Source organism: Sceloporus undulatus, chromosome 6 (assembly GCF_019175285.1).
Source record: "Sceloporus undulatus isolate JIND9_A2432 ecotype Alabama chromosome 6, SceUnd_v1.1, whole genome shotgun sequence".
Lineage (NCBI taxonomy): Eukaryota > Metazoa > Chordata > Lepidosauria > Squamata > Phrynosomatidae > Sceloporus > Sceloporus undulatus.
The window spans coordinates 81,233,824-81,260,350 of NC_056527.1; the positions used below are offsets into that span (position 1 = coordinate 81,233,824).

At 39.1% G+C, this 26,527-nt stretch overlaps 1 protein-coding gene across 5 annotated transcripts in view; it reads left to right on the plus strand.

Moving 5' to 3' along the window:
• The window catches only part of MARCHF10 (membrane associated ring-CH-type finger 10), a 50,492-nt gene that overhangs the window by 11,135 nt on the left and 12,830 nt on the right, over positions 1–26,527 (plus strand). For 4 of the 5 annotated variants that reach the window (XM_042475268.1, XM_042475270.1, XM_042475271.1 and 1 more), the window contains 5 exons: positions 5,127–5,310; positions 10,366–10,512; positions 14,880–16,263; positions 20,527–20,693; positions 24,730–24,839. In XM_042475268.1, coding sequence (XP_042331202.1) covers positions 5,127–5,310; positions 10,366–10,512; positions 14,880–16,263; positions 20,527–20,693; positions 24,730–24,839 — 1,992 coding nt within the window. The remainder of the gene's footprint in view (positions 1–5,126; positions 5,311–10,365; positions 10,513–14,879; positions 16,264–20,526; positions 20,694–24,729; positions 24,840–26,527) is intronic. The other variant, XM_042475272.1, reaches the window with a different exon arrangement.

A 26,527-nucleotide genomic window follows, 5' to 3' on the forward strand; every position in this document is an offset into this window, starting at 1 on the left:
CCCCATAAATTGCCTGGAGGACATTCTATTCTCCTAGTGGGAGAAAGCTTCAGCCCACTGGTGCACCACAAAGCTACCCAGGATCTGTTTTTATACATCCTCTGTATAGGAGTTATAAGAACCCACTAGTGCACCCTGAAGCTATCCAGGATCTGTTTTTATACATCCTCTGCATAGGAGGAGTTACAAGAACACAGATGGAAGTATAGGGGGAAATATCTAGAAACAGATTTTAAAATTATAGCAAAGATTTCTGGACACAGGGATTGATCTTGATGCTGAGAAGGGCGATGCAATGGGCTTGCTTTTCTGGCAGCCCACCTACTTGGTTGTAACATCCACATAAGGTTCTAGATATTCCCAGTTGTCAAAATCAAACTACATAGGATGTAACAGTATTACCAGTCATTCCAACACCCAACATAACTTTTTGTCTGAATTCAAGACTTGCACTTAAATTCTTGAAGGAGTGCCTTTCCCTGTAAGATCTGTCTATGGGGTTCACCTCTGTTTCCTGCCACTGGAAGAAAAATACTTTGAAGAGACTTTGAAAGGGGGTTCTCTGCTGTTGCATTCTGGCTATGGAATACATTGCCCTTGTTGGCCCAGGTAGCTTTATTGTTGATCTTATTTTGGCACCAGGTTAAAGTAAGGGTGATCACCTAAACTTCTAGGGCTTCATAATCATGGCTTCATTCTGGCCTGGGATCTTTCTCCTGCTTTGTTTGGTTTTGAATTAACCCACTAATTTTCAGTCCCTCAGTTAATAGTATTGTTCCAGGAGTGAAGATCTTTGAGCAGCATATATCCAGAATATGCTACTTCAGAAGACCTAGACAAATTTTGAGATGATCCAAGGAGTTTAGTTGGAACATAGAATGGTGCTATTGATTAGGATAATTATCCTGTCTGTGGCATCCTGTCCTAAAAAACAAAGCTGCATAAAATTAAAATAATGAATGTAAGGCTGGTGTGAGTCTTTATGAATTAGACTCTAATTGACTTTAAAAAAATAACTTAAATATTGGCATTGCATTATTTCTGATGACCTTGGTCTCTTTCACAATTAGAACCACACAAATATAGCATTTGAATGTCATTTGAACTGCTTGGCTGAATGTATGGAATCCTGGCAATTTGTAGTTTGGGAAAGCCCTGGAGCTCTCTAACTGAGAATACTAGGTACACCTCCCTGGACTACAAATGCTAAGATTCCATTGGATCGAACCATAGCAGTTAAAGTGCTATAAGTGTGTCCTGTGGAAAAGAGGCATGTATATCAGGACCTCTGAATTTTCATACACTGCAGTGCAGCCATTTGCCAGTGGAGATTATACAAGGCAGTGGCAAAACCAGGAACACTTTACTTATAGAGCTTCTCAGAGGTATTTAAACCAGCCAAAAACAAGCAGTGAGTGGTGTTAACTGATAAGGATATTTTTCTATATCTGTGTCATAGTTTGTCCATCAACCGTGGGAGGGAGGGAGTTCACTAATACATATAAAATAAAATGAGGTCACAAATGCCAGATAAATTAGTATACTTACTCCATTTGTCAGTTATAGGAAATGCTGTAAATCTTTTGAAGGCAGCACATTATGCTTTTATTGTTATTAATACCTGTCTGAATGGAAGGCTGATTGATTTCGCTGACTTTAACTTGAATGAACCTCCCAGTGTATCACTGGGAAAGGAAAGGAAATTGCAGTCTTAGAGCTGAAATAACTAAATGTCATTAAAGTCAAGAAACTCAGCTTTTATTACTGTGTAATACATATATGTGCCAAGAAACTCAGCTTTTATTACTGTGTAATACAGATATGTGCCACACAGCATTAACTGATGGCCTTTTGCATGCAGAAACAATCTCTGCTTGCCGGGAGTTTTTTGTTTAACGCATGTGTAAGTTCGCTCAGCAGTTAAGATGCTGATTCTGTCGATTGCAAGATCGGCAGGTTGGCAGTTCGAGAACCAAGTGCTGCATGATGGGGTGAACTCCCATCGCTAGTCCCAGCTTCTGCCAACCTAGCAGTTGGAAAGCATGTAAAAGTGTATGTACATAAATAGATACCACTTTGGTGGGAAAGTAAGAGCATTCTGTGCAGTCATGCTAGCTATGTGATCACAGAGTCATCTTTGACAATGCTGGCTCTTTGGCTTAGTAATGGAGATGAGCAATGCCCCCTACAGTTGGACATGACTTGACAAGCTTCTCAAAGGGGAAACCTTTACCTTTACCTTTTTAAGCCATACACACAGACAAAACATGAAGTGGTAAATGCATTCAAGGATATTGGGTCAAGTATGATTTTTCAAAGTAAAGTATACTTTTTAAAAATAAAGAATTGCACTTGGGGCCACTGTTGCAATAGAAGCCAAATGCTCACAGGGGTGCCATGTTCTCTGCAGAGAGTCCCTGTAGGAAGACACAAAACGTCACTCCAAAATTCCATGAAATATACTGGCTAATAAAACAACAGCATTTTATGATAATGAAATTTTATGATAATGAAATTATCTTTATGAAATGTATGCCATTGTTGCACATTTACATTTTGCTAATGATAAGCAATTATAACTGTGGCGAAATGTTTTTGTTATGTGATTTATGATTGCCATAGTTTTGTCAAGGCTCAAATAGATACCTGCGTTTCTTCTCTGCTTATGCATGCTGAAACTAGATTATCAGAGTTTGACTGCTGTGGAGTCACCTCAGAAGCAGGCAGATATTGTAGATTCTTCAAACATTTTGTTAAATGATGGTTATGTTTAAGAGTAGATGAAGACTATGGCACACAAACACCAAGAGTGATTCAGGGATACAGCTACGTAGATAATTACTGGACTTCTAAAAGCAGAGAGGATGATTCTTGTACAAGCAGATATGTGGGAGAAAATGCTGCTTTGGAAGAGAGTACTTGAGATTCTCTTGGATTTCCGTCAGGAGAAGGCAGAAGATTCCTTTACTCGATGTGAGAGAACATAATCTTAGGCACTACAAATGGAATTTTCATTGGGATTGCATCATGTGAGGAGTGATGGTTTACCCATCCCTGCTAGTTATAATCCTGATAAAAATCTCTCCCTATAATGCTGTTATCTGTTCAAGGAAAAACCTCCACTGGTATCAGTGGCAGCTTTTTTTCTAGTGTTATCTGATGTTCAGGAGGGATTATTGCTAGGATTGCATCAAGGGAGGAAAAGATTAAACCTTCTGTTCTGGCACACAGCAATATCAACAAAAACCAGGGTTTCCCACACCTAGGATTAACATTGTAAAAATCCCTGCATGTGGTTACTAGCCATACAATTAATATAGCATGCAGTTTGTCCATCGCACACACGTTTAGGGTCCTCATCTATTTTATGCAATTTGTAACATTTAGGAGAAAAAGATGCATCCATATTTTTATTACACTTATCGCTCAGATGCTACAAAGTACACATCAATTTCTCAGTTATCCTTAAGTGAGAAGTTAAAAGTTTATTCTTTTGAAAATCTCTCTCTCTCTTTCTGTGTGTGTGTGTGTTGTGTAGTCTGTAGTGTGTAGGGCCTAAATCATTAGAGCCCATCTGAACTTGGAAGCTAAGCAGAGTCACCCTTGGTTAGTACTTGGATGGGAGACTGACAACAAATGCCAGATGCTGTAGCGTATATTTCAGAAGAAGGAGCTCACAAAACCAACTCTGAGTATTCCTTGCCTGAGAAAACCCTATGAAATTCACCTGAAGTCAACAGGCTACTTGAGGGTGTTTGTGTGCACACACAAGCTGCCCCTAGAAACATCACCAGCCCCCCCCCCCCCTCATGACATCAGTAGGAGTCATCCCTAGGTCTTATGGGCTTTAATGTAATTTATTTGTTAATGCTGCCACAACATGTCCAAACTATAAACCCAAAAAGTATGTATAGACTTCCATGCTTTGCATTCAGGACCTTGATCAAAAACATTTCTTGGTTTATACCTGTGCATGAAATGCTGAAATTTAGGACTCATGCCCAGGGATAAAAAAAAAATCACAATTACTTCCTTTTTTCTCCTTTTCTACTCTTTCTCTGCATTTATATTATGCTGTTCATTTGCATTCTAAGAGCTACTTAAGTATTCCAGGTATGGCAAAATTTGAACAGCTCTAACTAGCCTAAAACTCAGAAATATGCTTCAGTAAGAACATTTCAGCCAACATGGTTTAGTGGTTTGAGCATTGGACTATGACTCTGGAGATCAGGATTCGATTCCCCACTCAGCCACAACAAGCCACTGGGTGACCATGGACAAGTCACACATTCTCAGCCCCAGAAAACCTCCTGATAAGGTTCACCTTAGGGTCTCCATAAGTCAAAAATGACTTGAAGGCCTACAACAAGAAGACCATTTGGAGTGAAGAAATTTCTCATTCTCTCATCTGTATCCCCCAGTTCAGTCATTGGGAGTGTTTACATTGAAGTAAATTTAGGTGTTTTGTCTTCTGATATTCTTTTTTTCTGTCCTCACAAATCCTGGGCAGAAGATACCATGATTATTTGAACATGACTTGGCAGAAAGTTTAAGCTTCCAGAATTACAGGAGATAATATGTTCAGTAACTTCTCACATGAACAGATCTTTGTGATGGATGGAACATAGAAAAAATAGGCATGGAGGTCTGCCATCTCCTTGGGGACAATCTAAGGAAGGTTGATGCCCAAAGGCAAGGTTTTCATGCTAACACATCCAAAATAGTCTTAAAGAGAGAGTGCTTTAAGCATGTACAGAACATGTCTGGGCAATCAGTCTGTTTCTAGTCCATGGCACTTTTGTACATGCTTGCTCATAAGTCTGTGTTCACATTTTCTATCTTTTTTTGTTTGAAAGCTTGAATTTAAATGCATATTTTAAAATAATTTTCTCTTAAAATAAATTTTTGAGCTGAGAACTGTCAAAACATTCAGGCAGTACAAAAAAGATAGAAAATCAAGTTTAGAGCCATGAATTAGTCCAGAAGCTTCTTAGTACTTTAAGCATCACCAGTGCAGAGTGCTTTTCTTAGCCATAGACATCCAAGTCTAAAGAGAAGCACATCTACTCTGCAATTACATTTTTGCATTCCCCTGCTAATTTTTAACTACCTTTTTACCCTACTAGATTTCTTCTGATGAAGCTTCTGGGCGTGAATCAAAATCCTCTATGGCTATGAAGTCTCTTGGTAACAAATCAGAAGCTAAATTTCCTGCCATTGACAAAACATCTGTTAAGCAGAAGCAAAAAGCAAGCACAGGTTCCAGAAAACCAGACAAAAATGGATCTTGCCCCAAAAAAGATATTCTGGGTAAATATAGAGAGTTTTAGACCCTTCAGTGAAAAAAGCCATGATGAACAGATTGGCGTCAGTAACCTTTGCAAATTCAGGATTATTGATATTTTCAGGGAAAGGTTCCTTGGTGAAAGGTTTCAACAGACTCCAATAAGGTAGCCAAATACAGTTGATTTACAAAGCGGGATTGGGAGTCATTCTCTTAATCCAGTACTACGCTAAAGTAGCTGTAAGAGAAAACAAAAAGCAGAGAGAGGAAAAGGCTTTCCTCGAAACCATTGTGTGATATGCAGTATACAATGGGGTGCTGACAGAGCCAGTGGGGTGTTATATAAGGGACAGTCCCAGGTACCTGGGAGGAGGCAGCCATTAAGATAGTGTTTCTTTTAACTTCTGGCTGCTTGGTATTTACTCTATCCTAATTAGCTTAGAATATAACTTTTGATAAGATGTCCCAGCAGATGCTTGCTAACTAACCCCAAGATATGTTTTTAATTCAGTTTTATATCAGGCTTTAATAGTGAGATAGCTTTGTCTATCCTGATTAATAGCCAAGAACAAGATGCCAGGAGGGCTGGGTTATCTGACTCCATTATTTTGCCTGGATCCCTCAGCGGATTTTGATAAAATCTAACAAGATATCCTTTTAGATTGGAACATTATGATTCAGTGCTTCCATTCTGATCTAGATGGATACTCATCTCAGAAGATGATATTGGTAAACTATAACTTTGTCGCAAAGCATAGTGTTAACAGGGCTCCCTGTGGTTTGATACATAAAATCAGTAAGTGGTTTAGAGGTTTGGGACAATGTGTCATGAGTCAGCAAATGACTCCCAGTTTATCAAATACAGATGAAACTGCAGAAATGTTGAATTGTTATTTTTGTAATAGACTGGATGAAAGCCAGCAAACTAAAACTCAGTTCCAGTACAATAGAGGTACTCTTGGTGTTTGATTTGTCTGAACTTAGGAGATGGTGGTCAGTCTATTGTAGGTGAAACTGACTCATTCTGAAGTACAGTAACTGAAAAATTTCCCATACCTCAGTAACATCTTGCTTGAGCTATGACAGTGTATTACATGTACAGGTACTTTTGAAGATCAATCAGAGAACACATCTGGTTCAAAATACTGTGGCAAGATTGCTAGTTGAACCATGAGTAGAGAAAAAACACACACACACAGTCTGTTTTCAAGCACAAGCCAAATGTTCAGTTTGGACCTTGATTTATTAAAAAAATTCTAACTGCTCTTCAGCCAGAGGCCTCCAGACCTAAAGGAGGATCACAAGAAAAGAAGTAAATTTGGTAGCAGAAAAGGGCCTTTCTGTCTCTTCTCTATGCACTTCTGTGTCATATACATTAGGCTGAGTCATATGCCACCTTCCCTGGATTTAGCATGAAGCCTCTGAAGAGATCAAATGTCTATTTGGTGCCTCGTGGCAGGCATGGCTGGAGAAGCATCTGATTCTGTCCCTGTAGCCAGAGGCAAAATATTATATCTGTGCTGCAATCTGCTGAGATTCTCCAGAAGTCTCAGGACTGCTGTAATCATTTTGTGTCATGAGCTACTCCCCATGAGGCATGGCATTGCCATGCAAGGAGACTGTAGAGGATGTATAGTAAATTGTGGGAGGGACTTTGGAAGAATTTTCGGGAAGGGAATGCCCAAAAAAGGGCATACACATGCATAAGGGGAACTCGTGCATGCGTATGCCACTAACAGAATCCCAGCCCATTTCCGCTGAGGAGATACTAGGATAAGAGCCTCTATCCTATCTGCTGCATGCAACTCTCTTCTTGGTAAAAACAAACAAACAAACATGAGGGCAGGCGCAGGGACGTAGCCAAGGGGGGGGGTTCTTGGGGTCATGCAGGAACTCACAATCAAAGCATATCCAACAAAGCACCAGCCTCTGTTTAAAAACCTCCACACAGTATGAGTAGCGGTTTGAAGAGTAAACAGAGGCTGGTGCTTTGTTGGGTATGCTTTGATTGTGAGTTCCTGCATGACAGGGGGTTGGGCTGGATGGCCCTTGTGGGCTCTTCCTACTCTATGATTCTATAAAATTATTTCCCCCCTCTATGAATGGATAATGAGGGAATGTGGCTTTGGACCCCTAGAATAAGAGACTAATCCAGGGATGGGAATATAAGGGAAAACATAAGTTTCAAGGGGAGATGGCATTGAAGAATTTTCACTTTACTGCTGGAGTAAAAATAGGTTTAAATTTCCTGCTAATAAAGGATCTAACTAAGGTGGGAAAATATGGCCAAGTGAACTGCACCCTGTTATTGTGTCTCCCAAGCCCCTGAATCTCCCCCCTCTAAAAATCAGCCACTGCAGCTGACTCCCACCTCCAATGCATTTACTCACCTAGTTTGATTGTATACATTTTGCTTGCAAAAAATGGAATGGGGTGCTGAGGTTTAGGGTATACGTACACTATAGAAATAATGCAGTTTGGCACCACTTTAACTGCCATGGCTCCATCCTAAAGAATCCTGGGATTTGTTGTTTTGTGAGGCACCAGCACCCTTTGGCAGAGAAGGCTAAAGAACTTGTAAAACTACAAATCCCACAATTCCATAGGATAGAGTTACAGCATTTAAAGTGGTGTCAAACTCCATTATTTTTGTTATAGAGGCACCCTGAGCATGTTTTTCAAATGCACCAAAAGCGGAAGAGTTTTATTATGCGCCACAGTGTTGGACAGACATTTCTATTTTTATTGTTTTTGAAAAGATTTTACAGATACAAACATAACCAATAAACAATACATCTCAGATCCAGTACTGTGATGTGTACTGAGTTTTGTGTTTCCTGACTATCCAACTAAGAAATCTCTAGCTGACACGGCAACAATTATAATAGAGGCTTTTCAAAAATCAACATGTGAGCCAAGGGGAGAGAGAAGACTGGTATTGTCATTTACATAGCTATAAATGTGTGCCAAGTCTCATAGAATTTAGAGTGGTCTTGGTTATCTTTAGTAGCCCTTATTTTTTCAGTTAATTTCTCCATTAGCATAATGTTCCAGACTCTATCTAGCCACGGAGAAACTGCCGGTGTACTTAAGCCTTTCCAGTTACATGCAATCTCTAAATATGTTGCCAAACAATCAATACTTTATAAGAAAGAGACTAATTCGCTTTATTAAAAAGAGGTAGTAGTCCCAACTCTGGTGATAAATAAATTGTTTGTGATCCAAATTCACAGATTTCTGCAAATACCAAATTTTGGACAGATGTTTCTAATGGTAGATTTTTCATTTTTTTAAATGTAAGGTGTTTTGTGAATCTTCTCAGCAAAAAAGTGGGACAATAGATATTCTATTGTTACATTTATGATTATTATTTTATTTATATCCCACCTTTCTCCCAGTATAAGGACTCAAAGCAGCTAATAAATTTAAAATATAATACAAAGCATTAAAATTTAGATTGTAGATTAAAAACAATTTTTTAAAGTTAAAAACGTTACACATTAAAAATTAAAATGTATTTAAAATTCTGTACAAAGCTAGCTAGCTAGCTATCAATAAAAGGGTTTTAAAAAGTTGCTTTGTGCCTTTTAACCAGATAGGTTTCAGGGGGAAATGGCACAGAAGAGTTTCCACTTTACTGCTTGAGGACATAGGTTTAAATTTCCTGCTATTAGAGGATCTAGCAGAGGTCGTGAAAAACTGGTCTGCCTATTCCAAACTAATATGAACCTGGATCCTTCAGAATGCCTTAATTTATCTTTATTCCATTAGATCCCAAGCTCTTCTTCAAATGACTGGGGGGGGGGCAGTAAGGTTCTCCTACTTTTATTCAGAGATAAAGGATTGCTGGTTACATGCTTCAAGATTTTGGGTAATAAAAGTAAATACACAGAGAGAGAGATTGAGAAAAAGCGATTCACTTACACACACACTGTATTCCTGAGCGAGTTTTTCTAAGCTATGTAAGAGAACGCATGATACCGAATGTGACTTCTCTTATTTAAAATAGCTTTGATGTTATAAATATTTAATTTATTTAAAATATTTATATCCCTTCCTTTCAAAAATGCTCAGGGAAGCTTATAACAATGTCAAACAGTAAGAACATTTCAAAAACAATGAAAAATTAAAAGGCAAGAGTGTGGCCCATACGAATAAGGCAATTCATTCTCCAGGGAATAACAACAACAGATTTACTTGCAGTAGGACAGAAGAGAGAGAAAAGATGAATCTGCTGTGGTCCATAGCCCTGCAATAGAGAAGGCTATCTCCCCAGACAGTTGTATCTCAGCTACTAGTGGGAAACTAGAAGAGACTGTTGGGTAGTTGTTAATGGGTGGATGGGTTTCTGTAAGACATGAATGGGATTCAGGCAGTCCTCTGGATGATGTTGAACTGTAGAAGTATTCCTTACCATTGTCTGTGCTGGCTAGAGCTGCTGAGAGTTACAGTTCACCAACATCTGGATGGCTACAAATTTCCCACTCCTGCTGTGGGAGGAGACATTCCTTTAAGTATTTAGGCTATTTAAGGGATTTTAAAGGCAATAAAAAGCATTTCAAACTGAGCATTAAACAAACCGGAAACTAATGCAGCTGTTGTAATAATGGAATTCCATATTGCCAAGATCACACTCTGACCAGATTCTCTGGATCTACTTCTTGATCATCTGAAGTTCCTGAACACCTTTCAAAGGCAGCACCATAAAGGTACATTGTAGTAATCCAGCCTTGATTAAATTAAAGCATGGGTTACTATGGCCATGGTGGGAACATAGGAAAAAGCCTTCTCAGTGGCTGCTCCCAGCCTCCTATCCTATAGAGGCTAAACTGGCCCCTCCGTTGTGTTCTTCCAGGAAGAGATGAAGAATTTTGTATTTCAAGAAGCCTATGAGAACTATTTAAGGGGAAAGGGCTTTTAATGTGCTATACTGTCCATATTTTCTGCTTTTTAATAGATAAAATTTTAAACTGCTTTTAAGTCTACTGATAGTTTAATTATATTTTAACTTCTTAGCTTTTAGTGATCTAAGCTTTCATCTGCCAAACAAATTAACAAGCAAATAAATAAATATTTAACAGCTTTTCAGAAGCCAATTTTATCAAGAAGACGAATGAATCAGAGAAGTTTGATAGATAACTACGACTCTGAAAATATGAAAAAGCTGGAAGGAAGAGGGAGGAAGACACCAGTTTTGCAGGGAATAACAAAAAATGCCCGAGGGTCTGGTAAGAAACTGTTTTGCACATTATTATTCCATTTTGTTTAATAGGTCCTACTTTCAGATGCCATCCTTATCCAGACCTTCATTTGCACTCCATTTCATATATCCACAGTTCAAACACATGTTCTTCTCTTAGTGCATTTTCTGCTCGCCTCACCAGAGAGAATGAGAGCATGCACACACACCTGTGTTCCAGGCAGAAGTTGAAGGGGAAGCCCTGATTTAGGATGATTTAGGATGAAACCAGACAAAACGTTCAATTTTGCATTTAGAAGTGGTGCTCCCTGAAATGATAAAAGATGCCTGATTGTCCTTAGGGCCTTTCATTTTGAAATGTAGTCATTTTGAAATTGCAAACTAAGTATCTTACCTGGTTGAACCCACAGTTGAAGTCAAAGGTAATTTTGAAATTCCCATCAATGCTTCTACACCTAGATTCATGGTCTTTTGTTGGACTGGGCTGGTCCAAAGCTTGCATGCAGTGGGAATCCAACAAATATATATACAGGGGGATACAGAAATCCTCCCGTGCAATGACGTTTAGTTTGTAATTTCCAACTTGACTACAACAACAATAGAAAAATTAACTCTGAAAAATCCTGGCATGCTAATCATTTTGTTGTAATAGTTATTAAGGGCTTTTTACACAAATAGGATGCAAAGATTTTAAAAAATTTTTTGTTGTCTAGCAGAGCCCATGCTGCTTCCTTCAGTGTTGTGGTTCTCCTGTTCCCTAGTTCTCACAGTGCAATATTTTGTTTCTCACCAATGTGACTTTTCTTCCCATGAGCTGAATGACTATTGAATAGGAAGGAGCTTATAAGTTCATTCTCTGTTGCCAGAATGTTAAAATAGGGCCTTTCATTTTTACCAATATAATTGTGAATACTTTTTTGTGGGTTTTTCGGGCTATGAGGCTGTGTTCTATAAGAGTTTGTTTCTGATGTTTCGCCAGCAGCTATCGCTGGCATTTTCAGAGAATGCTGGAATGGAAGAGAGTGGGGTATATATACTGTTGGTTGAGAGGAGGTGATTTGCATGTCAATCTGTGTATTGTTCTGTTGTTGAATGGCAAAGACTATGAGGTATCCATTTACTTAATTATCCATTGTCTGCTGGAATCCCCCTCACCCTCGGTGGTTTTCATTTGCATTTGCTGGATCCTGATTTTGGTATTTTTCAGGACTGGTAGCCAAACTTTGTTTACTTAAGTTTTTTCTTTCCTGTTGAAATTGTCCAAGTGTTTATGAATTTCAGTGGCTTCCCTGTGCATTCTGACTTGATAGTTGTTGACATGGTCCAGAATTTCAGTGTTTTAAACAGCATTTTATGCCAGTTTATAGTATGTTCTGCTACTGCTGATTTTTCTGGCAGTGTTTCTTGATTTGTGTTTGAACACTGCGTTTGGTGGTTCCTATGTAGACTTGTCTGCAGTTGCATGGTATGTGGTAAACTCCTGCAGCCGTGAGAAAGTCTCTCCTGTCGTTCGCTGAGCACAGCATTGGCTGGATTTTCTTGGTCAGCTTATAGACCATTTGGAGGTTGTGTTTCCTCACCACTTTCTCTATTCTGTCTGTGACTCCTTTGATGTATTGTAAAAAAATACCTTCCCTTTGAGTGGTTGTTTGTCTTCACTTCTATGGGTTTTTCTGGGTCTGGCAGCCCTTCTGATGTCTGAGCTGGAGTAAAAATTAGCATGTAGAGCCCAGTCTAGGTACTTGAAGTAGTTGCCACCAGATGGAGCAGCTCCCACCATTCCTTGGTCTTTTTCCCGCCTTGGCTCCAAATGTAGGGCCCGAACAGATAGGCCAAAATAAACCTGCTTTGGGTCTCTTTGAAGGTATGCTCTTTAAATGACACACACTTCTTAAGAGGCCAGAAGTTGCACCAAAGCTGCACTTCAGTCCTTAGGACTGGAGCGTGGCTTTGGCACAGCTTCCAACCTCTTAGAACTCATGCATCATTTAAAGAGCAAACCTCCAAAGAGACCCGAAGCAGCTTTATTTTGGCCTGTCTGTTCGGGCCCATTATTTTTTCCCCCTTTTCTCCTCCTTCCTTTACAGTGTCTTAAAGCTTTCAATATTTGTTCTAATATGTCTTCTATTCTTCTTAGATTTATGGTCTGTTTTCTCCTGCCTTAGCAACTGCCTACAAAAACAATGTCCTTTAATCTTTGCTTTATCCTTTTGCATTTGAATCAGAAGAGGCTTCCTTTGGAAGACGCATATTATATCTTATGGTTCTCACATAAGTGATACGGCTCAGTTCACACACCCATTGTTTGGGGAGGTTTAAGTCCCATAATAGGATGTCTGGAAAAAAGAAACATTGTTCTTACATGTGAGATGTTCATTTTGAGCTATGTTGGTGGAAATATCCTCCCCACCCAGAACTGAGGAGGCTGTTTCTCTTGACTCTGCAAGAGTGGTTGTTAGTTAGTTACTCTTTAGTTTGATTTTATGGTAGTTTCTATTTATTGTACTTATATTTGCATTGAATGCTCTCCGAGTTTGTTTTGTATCCTCGGCTGTAATATTAAGTGAGGGATGGTGGGGTTTGCTCCCTCTGCTGGCGACTCCTTCAAATCTGTTTTCCTGCCTGTTGGAACAACGAAATGGAATCGACCCATGATTGGATATTTTCACCAATATAGCTGAAAATGAACATCTCACAGGTACGAACCAATGTTCCTTTTGGTGAATTTTATTTTTCACTTTTTGGAGACTGTATTTACTTTGGAGTGAATGTTTATATCTGGCTAGATTCATACAAAAGATGTAAGCAGCCCACTCTCTTAATCTATATCCCACCTCTCCTTTCACATACATAATACAGAAAACCCGTTGCATTCTTAATTTTGAAAAAGACAGGTTCTTCATGGTCTCTGTAACTCACACAACTGCAGTGGCAAAGGATAACCCAGTTGTGTGAGTTCAAAGATGACCACTCGAAGAACTAGTTACAGGTATCAACCTGCCCTTCTTCATGGTCTCTGTGACTCAGCCAACTGGGTTATCTGCACCTACACAGTTGTGTTAGTTCACAGATCACCATTCAAATAACTACAGTTACAGATATGAAACCTGTCCTTGCTTGCAATTCTAATTGTAGTTATCCTCTGTTGTTATTGTTATGATGTTCCAGATTTTAACTTCTGTAACCCACTTTAGGCATAAATGTTGTAAATAAACAATATATTGCAGTTAGAGTACACTCTAGAAACCATTTATAGATCATTTGCATTTACATGTTTTGATGTTACAATCCATAGTAAAATAAATCACTAAGGCTGGGTGGCAACTGTGTAAAACTTACAGCATGATCTTCCCTTCCTGCAGCACTGTGATAACAAGAGAATCTGTAACTCATGTAGGAAATGCCTATACTAAGCTGTTCCCTATGCCAGCATTAACATAGCTTTCAAAATTGTTTTTTGTAACAAGAAGAGCTATTCTTTCCACATGGTCCCTAGCTTCTCGCCTGATTCTGGCAGCATGTATTGCTGAAGCTCCAGTGTAACTGGTCTAACATATGTATGAAGCCTAAGACTATAAACAGATACAGTAATACCCTTTCAGTGACCTGGAGGTAATATTGTGGAATGATATGATAATTGCTTATAATGCATCCACATTTCTATATCCATCGAGTTCATTGGTTTGAAATATGAATTAATGTGAATGATCTTTACATTATCCTTTGAACTACTCTAAACCTCTGTTTCATTTAATGCAAAGATGTTTTCCCCAAAACATCCTCACTGGTTTTGGAGGAGATACTAAGAAATTATTAATGATATAAAGCAGTGATGGCGAACCTATGGCACGCATGCCATAGGTGGCACTCAGAGCCCTCTCTGTGGGCACACATGTTGTCTCCCAAGCACAGAGTTTGCCAGAGTTTCTTACTAGAAAACCAGAGGGACGTGGCACTTTGCAATAAATAAATGGGGTCTGGGTTGCAGTTTGGGCACTCAGTCTGTAAAAGGTTCACCATCACTGATATAAAGGATAGTCTATTTCTTCAAGACTAAATTAATAGGGGAAAGACATGCAGAAGATGTCCTCACGACTCTCATTTCTCAGAGACCTGGTTGATCAACAGACTGAGAGGTAATCTTGCCTAATTTCATGTCTAAAAATTTGTAGAGCAGTATGGCAAAAGTTGAAGAAAGAATTTCAAACACCGGTGCAGGGCAGGCTGACTTACAGCAAGGATCCATGAAATCCCATAGTTAGTTGTGGATCAGGGAAATATATTGACTACTGAATAGTATTTCCATTCATGAGGAAATCACCAATATTTAATAAGTGCTTAGGAAATAGGCAATAGATCAATACATTCTGAATGGAAACTTTCTTCTCAACACAGATCCACAAGATGGCACAGGACAAAAAACTGGTCATACTCTCAAGTCTAAGAAGAAATCTCAAGAAAAAAGGAGCTTAATCCAGTCATCTAAACTAAGCATTGACAGCAAAAGCCTAGAGAGAGATCTCAAAAAGGGAAATGTTCTGACAGCAATTCAGCAGCCTGCAACTAATCCAGTGGATTCAACTGTTCAGGTTACTAATGGCCCTTCTGTATCAAGTGAGTCAAGCAACACAAACCTTCCACCCATTAAAAATACCCCTACAAGGCCCAAAGAAGATGATTTTTATACAATGTTGTGCTCAAATGTGGAAAATTCCACTGGAGAGAATGATGAGCTCGAAGATGTTATCCCCTTAGAAGAAGAGCTTCTTTCTTCTGATTTCGGTAAACGTCCTCTTCATCGAAGTAACAGGATTGTTGGGATGTCTCTGACACAGACAGAACAACGCAGCAGTGAAATGGGAGTTGGTAGTGATGGGAGACTGTCTGAATTTTCCCACAGATTGCTGTGGCAGCATAATGTAATGGAAGAGCCAGCTGCTGAGCAGTCTGCTCCAGGGCAAAGGAAAATAAGGGACCAAACAAAGTCTCATACACTTGAAGAAAAAAATTTGGAAGACGCTCATAAAAATGAAGGTGAAACTTTGGCACACAGACCACATGCTGAAAGCAGGCCAGGAAATGCAACTACAGATGAGAGTGTTGCTAATTCAAATTCTGGTGAAGACTGGGCAGGGAATAATGTCTATGTTAGGGAAAGACAGAATTTTGAGAGCAATCAGAGATGCTATGCTGGATTTGTTAGTGCAGCTAGACCAACAGTTCAGAGGGCTTGTGTGCGTTCGACATTTAATATCCCAGGATCTTTAGTGCAGCCTGCTGCTTTAAACAGAACTGAGGCTACGGGTGGTGTGGATGTTGCTACAGCTTCTGTGCAAGTCACAGAACTGAGTGGAAGCCCAAGGTTTACTGTGCGCAGACAGCTATCTCCTATAAGATTTAGGGATTCCTTTTCAGCCAGTGAAAGCTGTCAGTCCTCATCACCCGCTGTCAGCACCTTAGAAGAGAGTAGCCTGCTTGAGGATAGTACAAGCAGTGTATCTCCAAGCACCACTTCTCATGATGAAGATAGCTTTCTGAACTCCCACAGTTCCTCATCATCCACGGATTCTCCCCACCCACCTCTTTTCCGGGCAAACTTCACAGCACATCTTCACATGTCTGGTTCTTTGTCTGATCAAGTACCAATTTTCCTGACAGTATCTGATTTGCGAAATCAGAGCAGCTTTGTGAGCAGTACAAGTACCTGCAGTTCGCCAGAAGCGAAGGAGATTAATAAACCTGAGATAGATCCTGAGAAGATAAAAAAGTTGCAAGAAAGGTTAGTAATATGAGAACAAATCTCTACAAATACATTTGCCTAAAATGAGCTGTTACTAGAAGAGCTAGTGATGAATGTATTTTGCCTAGTCTAAACCTATTTTGAGGTAGTCTCTGACATATAATCTGTGTTTAATGCCAAAGTTCAATGTGGAAACTTGAATAGGGTAGCGTTTTTTGTAAAAAACAAAACAAACCATTCCCTACTAACACATCTTTCAAGCCACAGATACCCCTATTCTACAGATATATTCAAGAATAAACAGTGCCTGGCTCCACAGTGTTTCCAACAGGTTGGTTCAATTTAGAGGAACATACTTTATGCTTCATTTCTAAAATTGAGATAAAACATTACATAATGTGGTAGTTCTATGTTCAGAATTTCAACATTCAAATTCCTTTGTTGTTATAATAGTTCCCCTCCAAAGCTGCTGTTAGCCACTGAAAGGAAAACACATCTAACAATTGCCCCTGTCTGTTCTCTAGTCTGGGGCTGATAGTACTTAGTGTGTCTGATCTGAGTTAAGGCTATAGTGCAAGGGAGGAAGAGGATTAGAAAGTGACATGGTGTTTGAATTATTATTAAACTTACTTGTGGGTTAAGGTAAACTGCATTTAAATTGGATATTCTCCAGGTTTTTAAATGAGTATTTTAATTTTTTTACAAGAGAAAAAAATACACTGAAGTATGTACAGGTATGCACATTATTTCTCCATGCCTTTCTGGAACACTGAGAGCCAGTGATGTGTGATTATCAGAGTTTAGAATGTTAGTTCAAAAAACTTAATTTATTTAGATTTTAATTAGAGGATCCTAAAACCAAATTAAGTTAACACTGTCATTATTGGGATGATTTTCTAATTAATCAAGTTACCGTAATTGCTTAAATGATTAGTTTGTTTTGAAAGAAATTGTAGAAGATGGCATATATTTCTGTAATTGATGCTGTTCCTGTTTATTGGTGGGATTTGTAATCCAAAACAATTGGAAACTGGCAAATTGGGAAATGAGTAACTTAAAGTGTGGTATTTCATAAGTTGTCAGTTACTAATATGTCTAACTCTTCTTTCCTTCCCAACCTACCATCCTTGTCAAAATGAATGTTGTTCTGCCCATCAAAAATGTGTATTGTTTCTTTGGATTAAAAGAAAAAGAAATTGAGGGCTAAATCCAGTTACTAGTGCCAAATAGAGTAGATGTACCAAAATGAACATGGGACAGGTTAAGTTAACAATGTACAGTGGGGCCTTGCTATTAGCGGGCTTGCCATCTGTTGATTTAAGCATCTGCAGATGGCAAACCCCATTGTCCCCAGTGATAGTGTGCGCCTGCAGCCGCTAGTGCAACAGCACACACACCACAACGCCATTAGGGACAACAGGACTTGAGGTCCTGCATTTTTTTGTATCTGTGGGGAGGGGGTCCAAAACAGATCCCCCACAGATATGAAAGTCTGACAGTAGGTACGTTTCTGAATATTGCTTCTTTAAAATAAAGTTGTGGTACCAGAGCCAGACATAGCATGGAAAGAAGAAGAATAGGTTCCTACACCACAAAAGAGAAGAGCAGTTCAACACATTTCAGCAAACCTTTTATCCAGAACTACCAATATGCACACACGAAATGAAACAACCAAGTCAAGTAGCCTTTTCATAAGAAAACAGAAAGACTTTGAAGCTTCTAGACACCACTTGAAAGCTTCTTCCAAAATGCATCCAGGGATTATTTTTGTTTGTTTGTTTCACCAACATCCTCTTTTCTTATGATTTCCATTTGGGTGAGAAAACTTTGAAATCTATGTCTGTGTTTTTTAACATGTTGGAGGTAGATGGTAAAGTAGGCTTATCTGTTCCCCACTTTTTTGTCTGTTTTGCTGATCTCACACAAACACAAAATAAGGGGTTCTGGAGGCAGCTGCTGTTTATTTTGCCTGTTGTAGTCAGGCACACATAGCTACAGTAGGATCAGTTGAGCAGAATCCCATTCTTTCCAGCTCAAGCTTTACTTCATTATTTACTGCAGACACTCAGCTGCAATCTGACATTGAAGGTTAGTGTTTCTCTTGCCCTTCTTCACCATTCTACTAATGCCAGTGCTGCTTAAATCTTCCAACTAGACAGAGGAAAAGCAGGAAAAGGAGGACTGGACTCCTTGTAAAAAGGATCTTCTTTGTCAGAGAGGCTTTGTTAACTGAGATGTACTTGTATCTAACATTGATTAAATAGTTCTGTTCTGATTGGGACTAGCAATTGGAATTAGACTCATGTTTTAATTCTATTTAGGAAACATTGGTCCAGTGCAATATTGAAGTGTTCCCTATTCTGCTAGATTTCTAAATCCAATGAGGTTTTGGATTTGTGGAGAAACATTAAAATGTATTAGTCTCCACCAGCAATCCAAAGCTAAGAGGAAGAAAGACAGCCCAGTCTCAACATTGCAACAATAATAATAATAATAATAATAATAATATAAAAATAAAAAATTAATCAGAGGAAGTGACTAACTCTTAATAATTATCTAGTAAATAATTTTTGCCCAGTGAAGTCGAAGGCTTTCATAGCCAGCATCCATATTTTTTGTGGGTTTTTTGGGCTATGTGGCCATGTTCGAGAAGAGTTTAACATGGGAATCACTCCTCCTTTCCAGGATCGCACAGTATATATATACCCGCTCTCTTCCAGGTCAGCATTCTCTGAAGATGCCAGCCACAGATGCTGGCAAAACATCAGGAATAAACTCTTCTCGAACATGGCTACATAGCCCGAAAAACCCACAACAAACTAATTTTTGCAGACATTATCTTGAATAATTATAGGGGAAACATTTAGTTTTGCAGACCTATAACTATTGTGTTTGTGATTTGATATACCAGCTACAAGGGAGTTTAAATCGGGTTGTTTATTTTATTTTATGGGAATAGAATATGGTCTTTCTTCTGTCATCCATAAATTAAACAGATATCTGAAATGACAGACTGTCCAGAGGGAAAGGGATCTGGAATTTAGGACCATTCTTAGACCCACTTACCTCTTCCATGTTGGATTTCCTGTTTTACTGAAATGGCCCTGATGTGCCTTTTAAAGAGGAAATCAGATACAGAGGCTTGGGAGCTAAAGTGCTGTTTTATCTTTGCCCCTTCTCCCCACCTTATTTCAACCAGGCCTTATGAAGCTGCTCTGCAGATAAGCTCTTCTCAACACTGTTCTGTTAATTGCCTGCATAACTGCCTCACCATTTCCCTTGCCCTCTTTCTCAGCCTTTCTTGCATCATTCATAGGGGGGTATCCCTGTCCCCAGCCCTCCCAGGCTTGCTCTGAGCTAAAGGCAAAACTCCAGCAGTGGAGAGTTATACAGTGGAACCTTGTTATACGCTGGAGTTTGGTTCCAAGATCCCAAGTGGATAACAAAACCCGTGGATGCTCAAGTCCCATTAAATATAATGACATAGCAAAATGGTGTCCCTTAACATTTTCAAACCATGGATGCTTGAATCTGTGTATAAAAAATCTGTGTATAAGAAGGGCCGACTGTATGTCCAATGAAGTCTCCTTGAAGTCTTTTCTGCTTACAGCAGGCCAAAGCAAACTTCATTTTGTTTGCATCCATTTGTTAAAGTTGTGGTTCTGCTTGCATCATTTTTTGTCTATACTAAGTTAGATCCTGACTATAGTAACCTTTAGGCTGCTTATTTTAAACATTAATTAATTGTGCTAATTAATCAATAATAATTCATTTTTTTTCTAAGCTCTGGTAATTGTAAAGTGAGTGTGATCTTTCTTAAAAAAAATTAAGAGTCCTGTATTGTATGCTGTAGATATATTGCACTTAGGATACTGTAGGAATATTGTAAGCAGAAGGAGGACAGTACTCATTGTATTGTTAATAGAATACATGTTTAAATGACTTGTGAGTGGGGTGCATATTTAAGAGAAAGTGAAAGGTGGAGATTCTGCATGTTTCGCATAGCACAAGTAAGTAAAGAATAGGAAGTTTCTACCCAGCATAGAAAGGACCAGCTATATATATATATATGGAAATACTGCTATGCCTGCAGTTCATTTGAACTGAATACAGGACTACTAGAATCTATTCACCTGGTTTGGTGTGAGAGAATTTAGAAGTAATAGATTACTTGCTTTCTCCTCTTCCTACTTTTAATAGTTTTGAAGTGTATTTTAAATAGGCCCTTTGCAATGAAATTCTTCCAGACCTTTGACTTGTATTTGAATTGTGGAGTCTTTCTAAATTTGACTATATCTCCAGTCTGCTGGCTGAAGACTCTGAAGAAGAAGGAGATCAGTGTCGGATATGTCAGATTGCTGAAGGGTCCATAACCAATCCCCTGCTAGAACCATGTGGATGTGGAGGATCTCTTCGGTTTGTCCATCAAGAATGTCTAAAAACCTGGTTAAAGGCTAAGATAAAATCTGGTAAGTTGGTAGTTCAGGCAAAAAAAGAACATTGAACGTAGATTAATTAAAGAAATGGTGGTACCACTGTGGTACTAAATGGTCTGATGCCACCATTTGTACTGTCTTCTGACATAAGTGGAGAGAAAACTAGATTTCAGAAACATTTCAGTGTTTGACTGCTGCCCTCCCACTCCAGTAACAATAAACTATTCATTGGCTGCAATATACATTTCCAGGGAAGCTTTATCATTACTAATGCTAACAATTTGATGGTCTTTGAAATTACAGCTATACAGTGGTACCTCGGGATACGAAATACCCAGGTTACGAATTTTTCGGGATACGAAAAAATCCCATAGGGATTTATTGTTTTGGGTTACGAAAGTTTTTTCGGGTTACGAAAAAACTCCGGCGCTATTTTAAATGGAGCCGCGGCAGAGCCGCGGCTTTTTCCCCATTAGCGCCTATGGGTTTTCGGCTTACGAAGGCTTTTCGGGTTACGAAAGCGGCCGCGGAACGAATTATTTTCGTAACCCGAGGCACCACTGTAGTTTGTTTGTTTTTCAGACTCTGTCTGTAGTCTTAAACCCATTTACTTGGAAGCAAGCGCCACTGAACTTATTGAGACTTACTTTTAAGTAGAAAAGCATGGAACTACATTGCCAGAGAAGTACTTTAATCAATGTATTCAAAAGCTACCAAAATCAAAGTGGAAGAACTATAGAAAAGATAGTTATATAGTATCTTACCATTTTGCGACACCATCATTGTTTTATTTGACTTTGAGATTAAAATTTATATATCTGGACTTCAACAGGCCTAGTATGCTTAGAATCTAGGTACTGATAGGCAAAGAGCAGTCTCTTCCTAATGTGTCTTTCTCCCTGGCTACAAACAGCTGGCATGATGACAGTTTCAATCCCCAAAGGAGCATAACAATCCTGCAATGAAATTGCTGTGTTCCCTAGCGAATGTCAGCCCTGTTGACTTCACAGTTAGAGCAAGGAAGCTCTTACATCATCTTAAATTTAAACAAACACTTCTTGATTATATTGTATAAAAGATGCCGTCTCAAATAGTTTACTCTAGAAAATATGTATAAGCACCAAACAATTGCTGTGTAATAGTTTCTGATGGCTGGTTAGCCCACTTTCTGCTTATCTTTAGCAACAGCAGAATGGCATCCAGAACAACTTGGGTCTGTGGATGCAAAGAAAGCAGGAAGAGTATAATTATCCCAAAAGAAATTTGCTGTCTTATTTGTTAGTCAATTTTTATCTCAGTGTTTTTACTAGCAATGCAGTTCTTTCCACCTACTTTTCTTACCCATCTAATACTTACATGGGAGGTACAATGTCGTAGTAGTGCTGAAGCCTGGTCTCTTGATGTACAGAAATGGACCTATGGTACCCCTGGGGTTTGGTTCCAGGAACTCCCCTCCCTCCCTTCAATAGATACTAAAATTTGTAGATGCTTAAGTCCCATTATTTACACTGGCATAGTAAATTATAAAATGGCAAAAATCAAGGTTTGCTTTTGGGATGTTTTTTTAAAATATTTCCAAGCCATGAATGGTTAAATCTATGGATGCAAAATCTGTGGATATGGAGGGCAACTATACTGAGGAATAACATCTCTGTCTTTCTTCTCTCTTAAGCAAGAAACAAAGCCTTTCTCCTTATTCTGCACAAGGCTAAAGTATTGCAAGAGACAAATGACAGCAGAAAAGTTCAGCCATTGAACTCCAAACAATGTTGAACAGGATGGTAGCTCCCATTTGTTCTCCTTTCCTGACAAAGCTTTCCCATGTGCAAAAGAAATTATCTACTGTAGGGTCACAACTTTATTTATTTAGACCTGGTTGAAATTCCCCAAACTACTCCTATGAGATCATTTGCAAAGGTGGAGAAACTGCATATCAGGGGCTTTTATGAGAGCCAAAGAAAATTGCAGCTGTTTACAGTTTGAAGTGGATGAGGATTTTCTCTCTATCTAAACTTAAAACAAAGCTAAGTTGCTGCTCTACACTTGTCTGTGCTTGTCTGTGCTTAGCTGGATGTTGTTCTTACATGGTCTAAAATGCCCCATGTGACCCATGCTATGTGATGACACAGCAGTGTTCCCAGAGTTTTCCTGGGAAATAAGATACCCTAATGTTTAAAGTTAACAAAAAGAACCCTCAGCTACCTCAATTCACTCCGAATATGTGATCAACAAAGTCACATTGCATACCAAACTAAGGACAAGACAAAAGCGAAGCAGGAACAATTCTAATTATCAAGCATTAACATTTTAGAAGGGCCTAAATGCCCTAAATGCACCAGATCACATGTAATCTTGGCAGCTAAGCAGGGTCAGCCCTGGTCAGTACTTAGATGTTAGACTAATACCAGTTGCTGTAGGCTATATTTCAGTGGAATTGAACTGGCAAAACCACTACTGAGTATGCCTTGCCTAAGAAAACCCTACGGAATTCATGAGGTTGCCATGACTCAACAATTGGTTTTAAGGTGTATGTGTATGAACACAAACACACAATGGTTTAATATTAATAACATTTAAGAATTTGGTTACAAACAAGATGCCATTGTTTTTTACCTTATTAGACAAAAAAGTAAACAGAAAGACATATATCAGGATAGATATTATTAAAGTAAACAGCAAATGTTTGTATAAAAATGGCAACAAAACAGCTTGTGGCCAAGAAATTGAATTTTATCTAAATTACAAGGATATGGTCTTTTCATGAGAAGACTTGTTTTTTAAAAAAGTTCTTTAATTACAGATGCCATATCTAGAAAAAGACTGTTCCGTACCAAGAGTCTTCACCAATGTGCTAATCCTTATCATTGTATGAATGATCCAAGAATGATCATACACAGTAATAATCATTCATGATGAGTGCCAGCCTCTCAGTCTCAATTAAGAAATGTTGAGGCTGTGCAGACCACCTCAAGGGATGGCTTGCAGCCGCCTCCAACTGCATTGGATCGGGGCCATGGCAATCGCACGTTGAGGCCCCAATCTGGCCTTAACCTGGGCGCAATAGCCGTGTTGCCGCAGCTTTAAGGCACTCCTTTGGTGCTGCATTGTGTAAATGCAACACCAGAGGAGCGCAGTGATGCCACACGCCATGTGGAGCAGCATGTGGTGTCACGCTGCCAGGGGGCAGAGTTGGGGCGTACATAGTATGGATGCCACACCCCAACTTTGTCCCTAGGTTGGCCTTAATGGCCGGTCTGCATAGCTCCATAGTTGCTGTAAATTGGAAATGACTTGAAGGCACATGACAAAATTTGGAATGCAGAAACCATGAACTGAAGTAGAATAAAAGAGCTAATACATTCTGTTTGTCAATACCTGAACCCTTCGCTTGGTTTTATAGTTTGCATATGTGCAAATGCCTCATCAAATTGTAAATACTATCTTAAACATGGCTACCTCACATGTGTCACTTCCTAAATGATGATTATTTTTTGTGCTTCACGGAAGTGTCCTCTTAGATCAAGTTACTCTGGTTTCTTGGCATTCCATTCTCCATCATCTACAATTTCTTGACATTTCGTGCATATCTTGCATAGTATGGGACAATTCTATAGTAATACTTCTCTTCATTCTACCTATCTCTACAGCTTCCCATTTCTCTTTGGCTGTCAATCCATTGTGTAGTTGCCTCCATATTCCCATGTTCTGGTCTAATGAATACATTCATATATTCAGTAGGGCTTCTGAGACTTCTTCATGTGTGTTTCATACATTTTGATGTTTATTTCCATGTGATAAAATAAAGACCAAAGTTTTTTAGTTGTGTATTCCTGCACAGAAGAGGTTGCGGTAGATGGCCATTGTGGTTCCTTCCATCGCTATGATTCTGTGCTAGATTCTGCACCAAATTTTGTATTCCCTAATGTGGTTAGGGATACCAGGAGCATACACAGCCCTGAACAGAGCAGATTTCTCAAGCAGTATATGCTGGAACATGAAATTTTCTTGCTTACAATCTATACAAGTCTATATTGTTCATAAGATAAAACGATGGGTTTATGTTCTTCAGGTGCTGAGCTTGGTGCTGTGAAAACATGTGAACTCTGTAAACAGAGCCTTACTGTAGATCTGGATGATTTTAATGTGAATGACTATTATAGAAATCATCAACAGTCTCGGGTAAGAAAGCAAACAGACACTCTGTTAAAGTCCTCCTGTAATCCTTTATTAGACAGCTTGCATAGTACCCAGTCCTGTGAAAACCTGTCAGTTGATGTGACAAGAGAAATTTCAAGGAAGAGAGATGCCTACTTCATTTTACCATTTAAACAATGCCAGGCTTCCAACTGTGCTCATTTTCTGGAAAGTGGACACTCTCTTGTCTTCCCTTGCCATTCCTCTGAAAGATCAGGTTTGTAGCTTGGGAGTGCTCTTGGACCCAGCTCTGGTCCTGTAAAACCAGGTTGCTGAAATGGCCAGGAGCACTAGCTTTGCCTAGCTTTGACTGGTGTGCAAGCCGCACCCTTTCTTGGGGAAGGCAGATGGTTCATGTTTTCGTTACCTCTCAATTAGACTATTGTAAGGTAATGGGATGCAGTGGCTTAGTGGTTAAGACACCAATTCCGATGAACAGAAGATCAGTAGGTTGGCAGTTCAAAGGCGAAGGGCTGCATGATGAGGTAAGCTCCTGTCACTAGTCCCAGCTTCTGCCAACCTAGTGCTTTGAAAACATGCAAATGCAAGTAGATAAATAGGTACCACTTTGGTGACAAGGCAACAGCATTCGGTGCAGTTGTGTTGGCCACATAACCACCAGAGCAGTCCTCGAACAACGCTGGCTCTTCGGCTTAGAAACGGAGATGCGCAGTGCCTACTACAGTCAGTTACGACTAAGACATTCATGTCAAGGGACTACCGTTACCTTTATCTTTAATGCACTCTACATGGGGCTCCCTTCAAAAATGCTCAGAAGCTGCAGCTAGTGAAAAATGTAGCATCTAGACTGGTGTCAGGTGTGCATTTTAGACACTAGTCCTGCAAGAACAACATTGGCTTTCAATTTGCTTTCAAGTTTAATTCACTATGCTGGCTTGACATACAAAGTCCTAAATGATTTAGGTCCCAGATTTTTAAAGCACTGCCTCCTCCCATATGAACCTGCCAGGAATTTGAAATCTTCAGGGGAGGCCCTGTTGCATGTCTCAACACTTCTTGAAATTAGTTTAGTGGGTACATGTAACAGAGCTTTCTCTATAGCAGCCCCTCAACTATGGAACTCCCTACCCAAGGAGCATCCAAAACGGTGCTTGCCATTCAGTGCTTAAAATTGCTGTTTTAACTGTTTCAAAACTGACTTCAAGGATTGTTTTATACTGCTTTTTGGAGTTTTTAAAGAGTATTTTTACATGTTTTAACATTTTTTAAAATTAATTTTTGTTTGTTCATCACCTCAAATGCCCTTGTGGGCTGGGAGGCACTACAGAAATACTTTAAGTAAGTCATAATAATAAATTAAGTAGGCCCTTTTATTTGAGCAAATAAAATTTGCACTTACATGTAGAGAAGTATCACTTTGCATGGCTCATTTGATAGAGATAGCACCACAGCAAAAAGGGGAATACAGTTTTTATTCTAATATATATGGAATAGTCTAGATCCAATTTTAGTCCCAGTTAGAATATGCCTGCTGAGTCAGTGAGAACATGGTCAACACTCAGTTAAATACAGTACAGTTGATCCAGTGGGTCTGTTCTAGTTGTGACTAATAATTGGATGCAGGCCCTTGAATTTAACTGGGGTGGATCTTTTGAAAAACTGATCCTAATACTGCAGCAAAGAAAAGGGCAGATTCAGTGCTAGCTATTGCT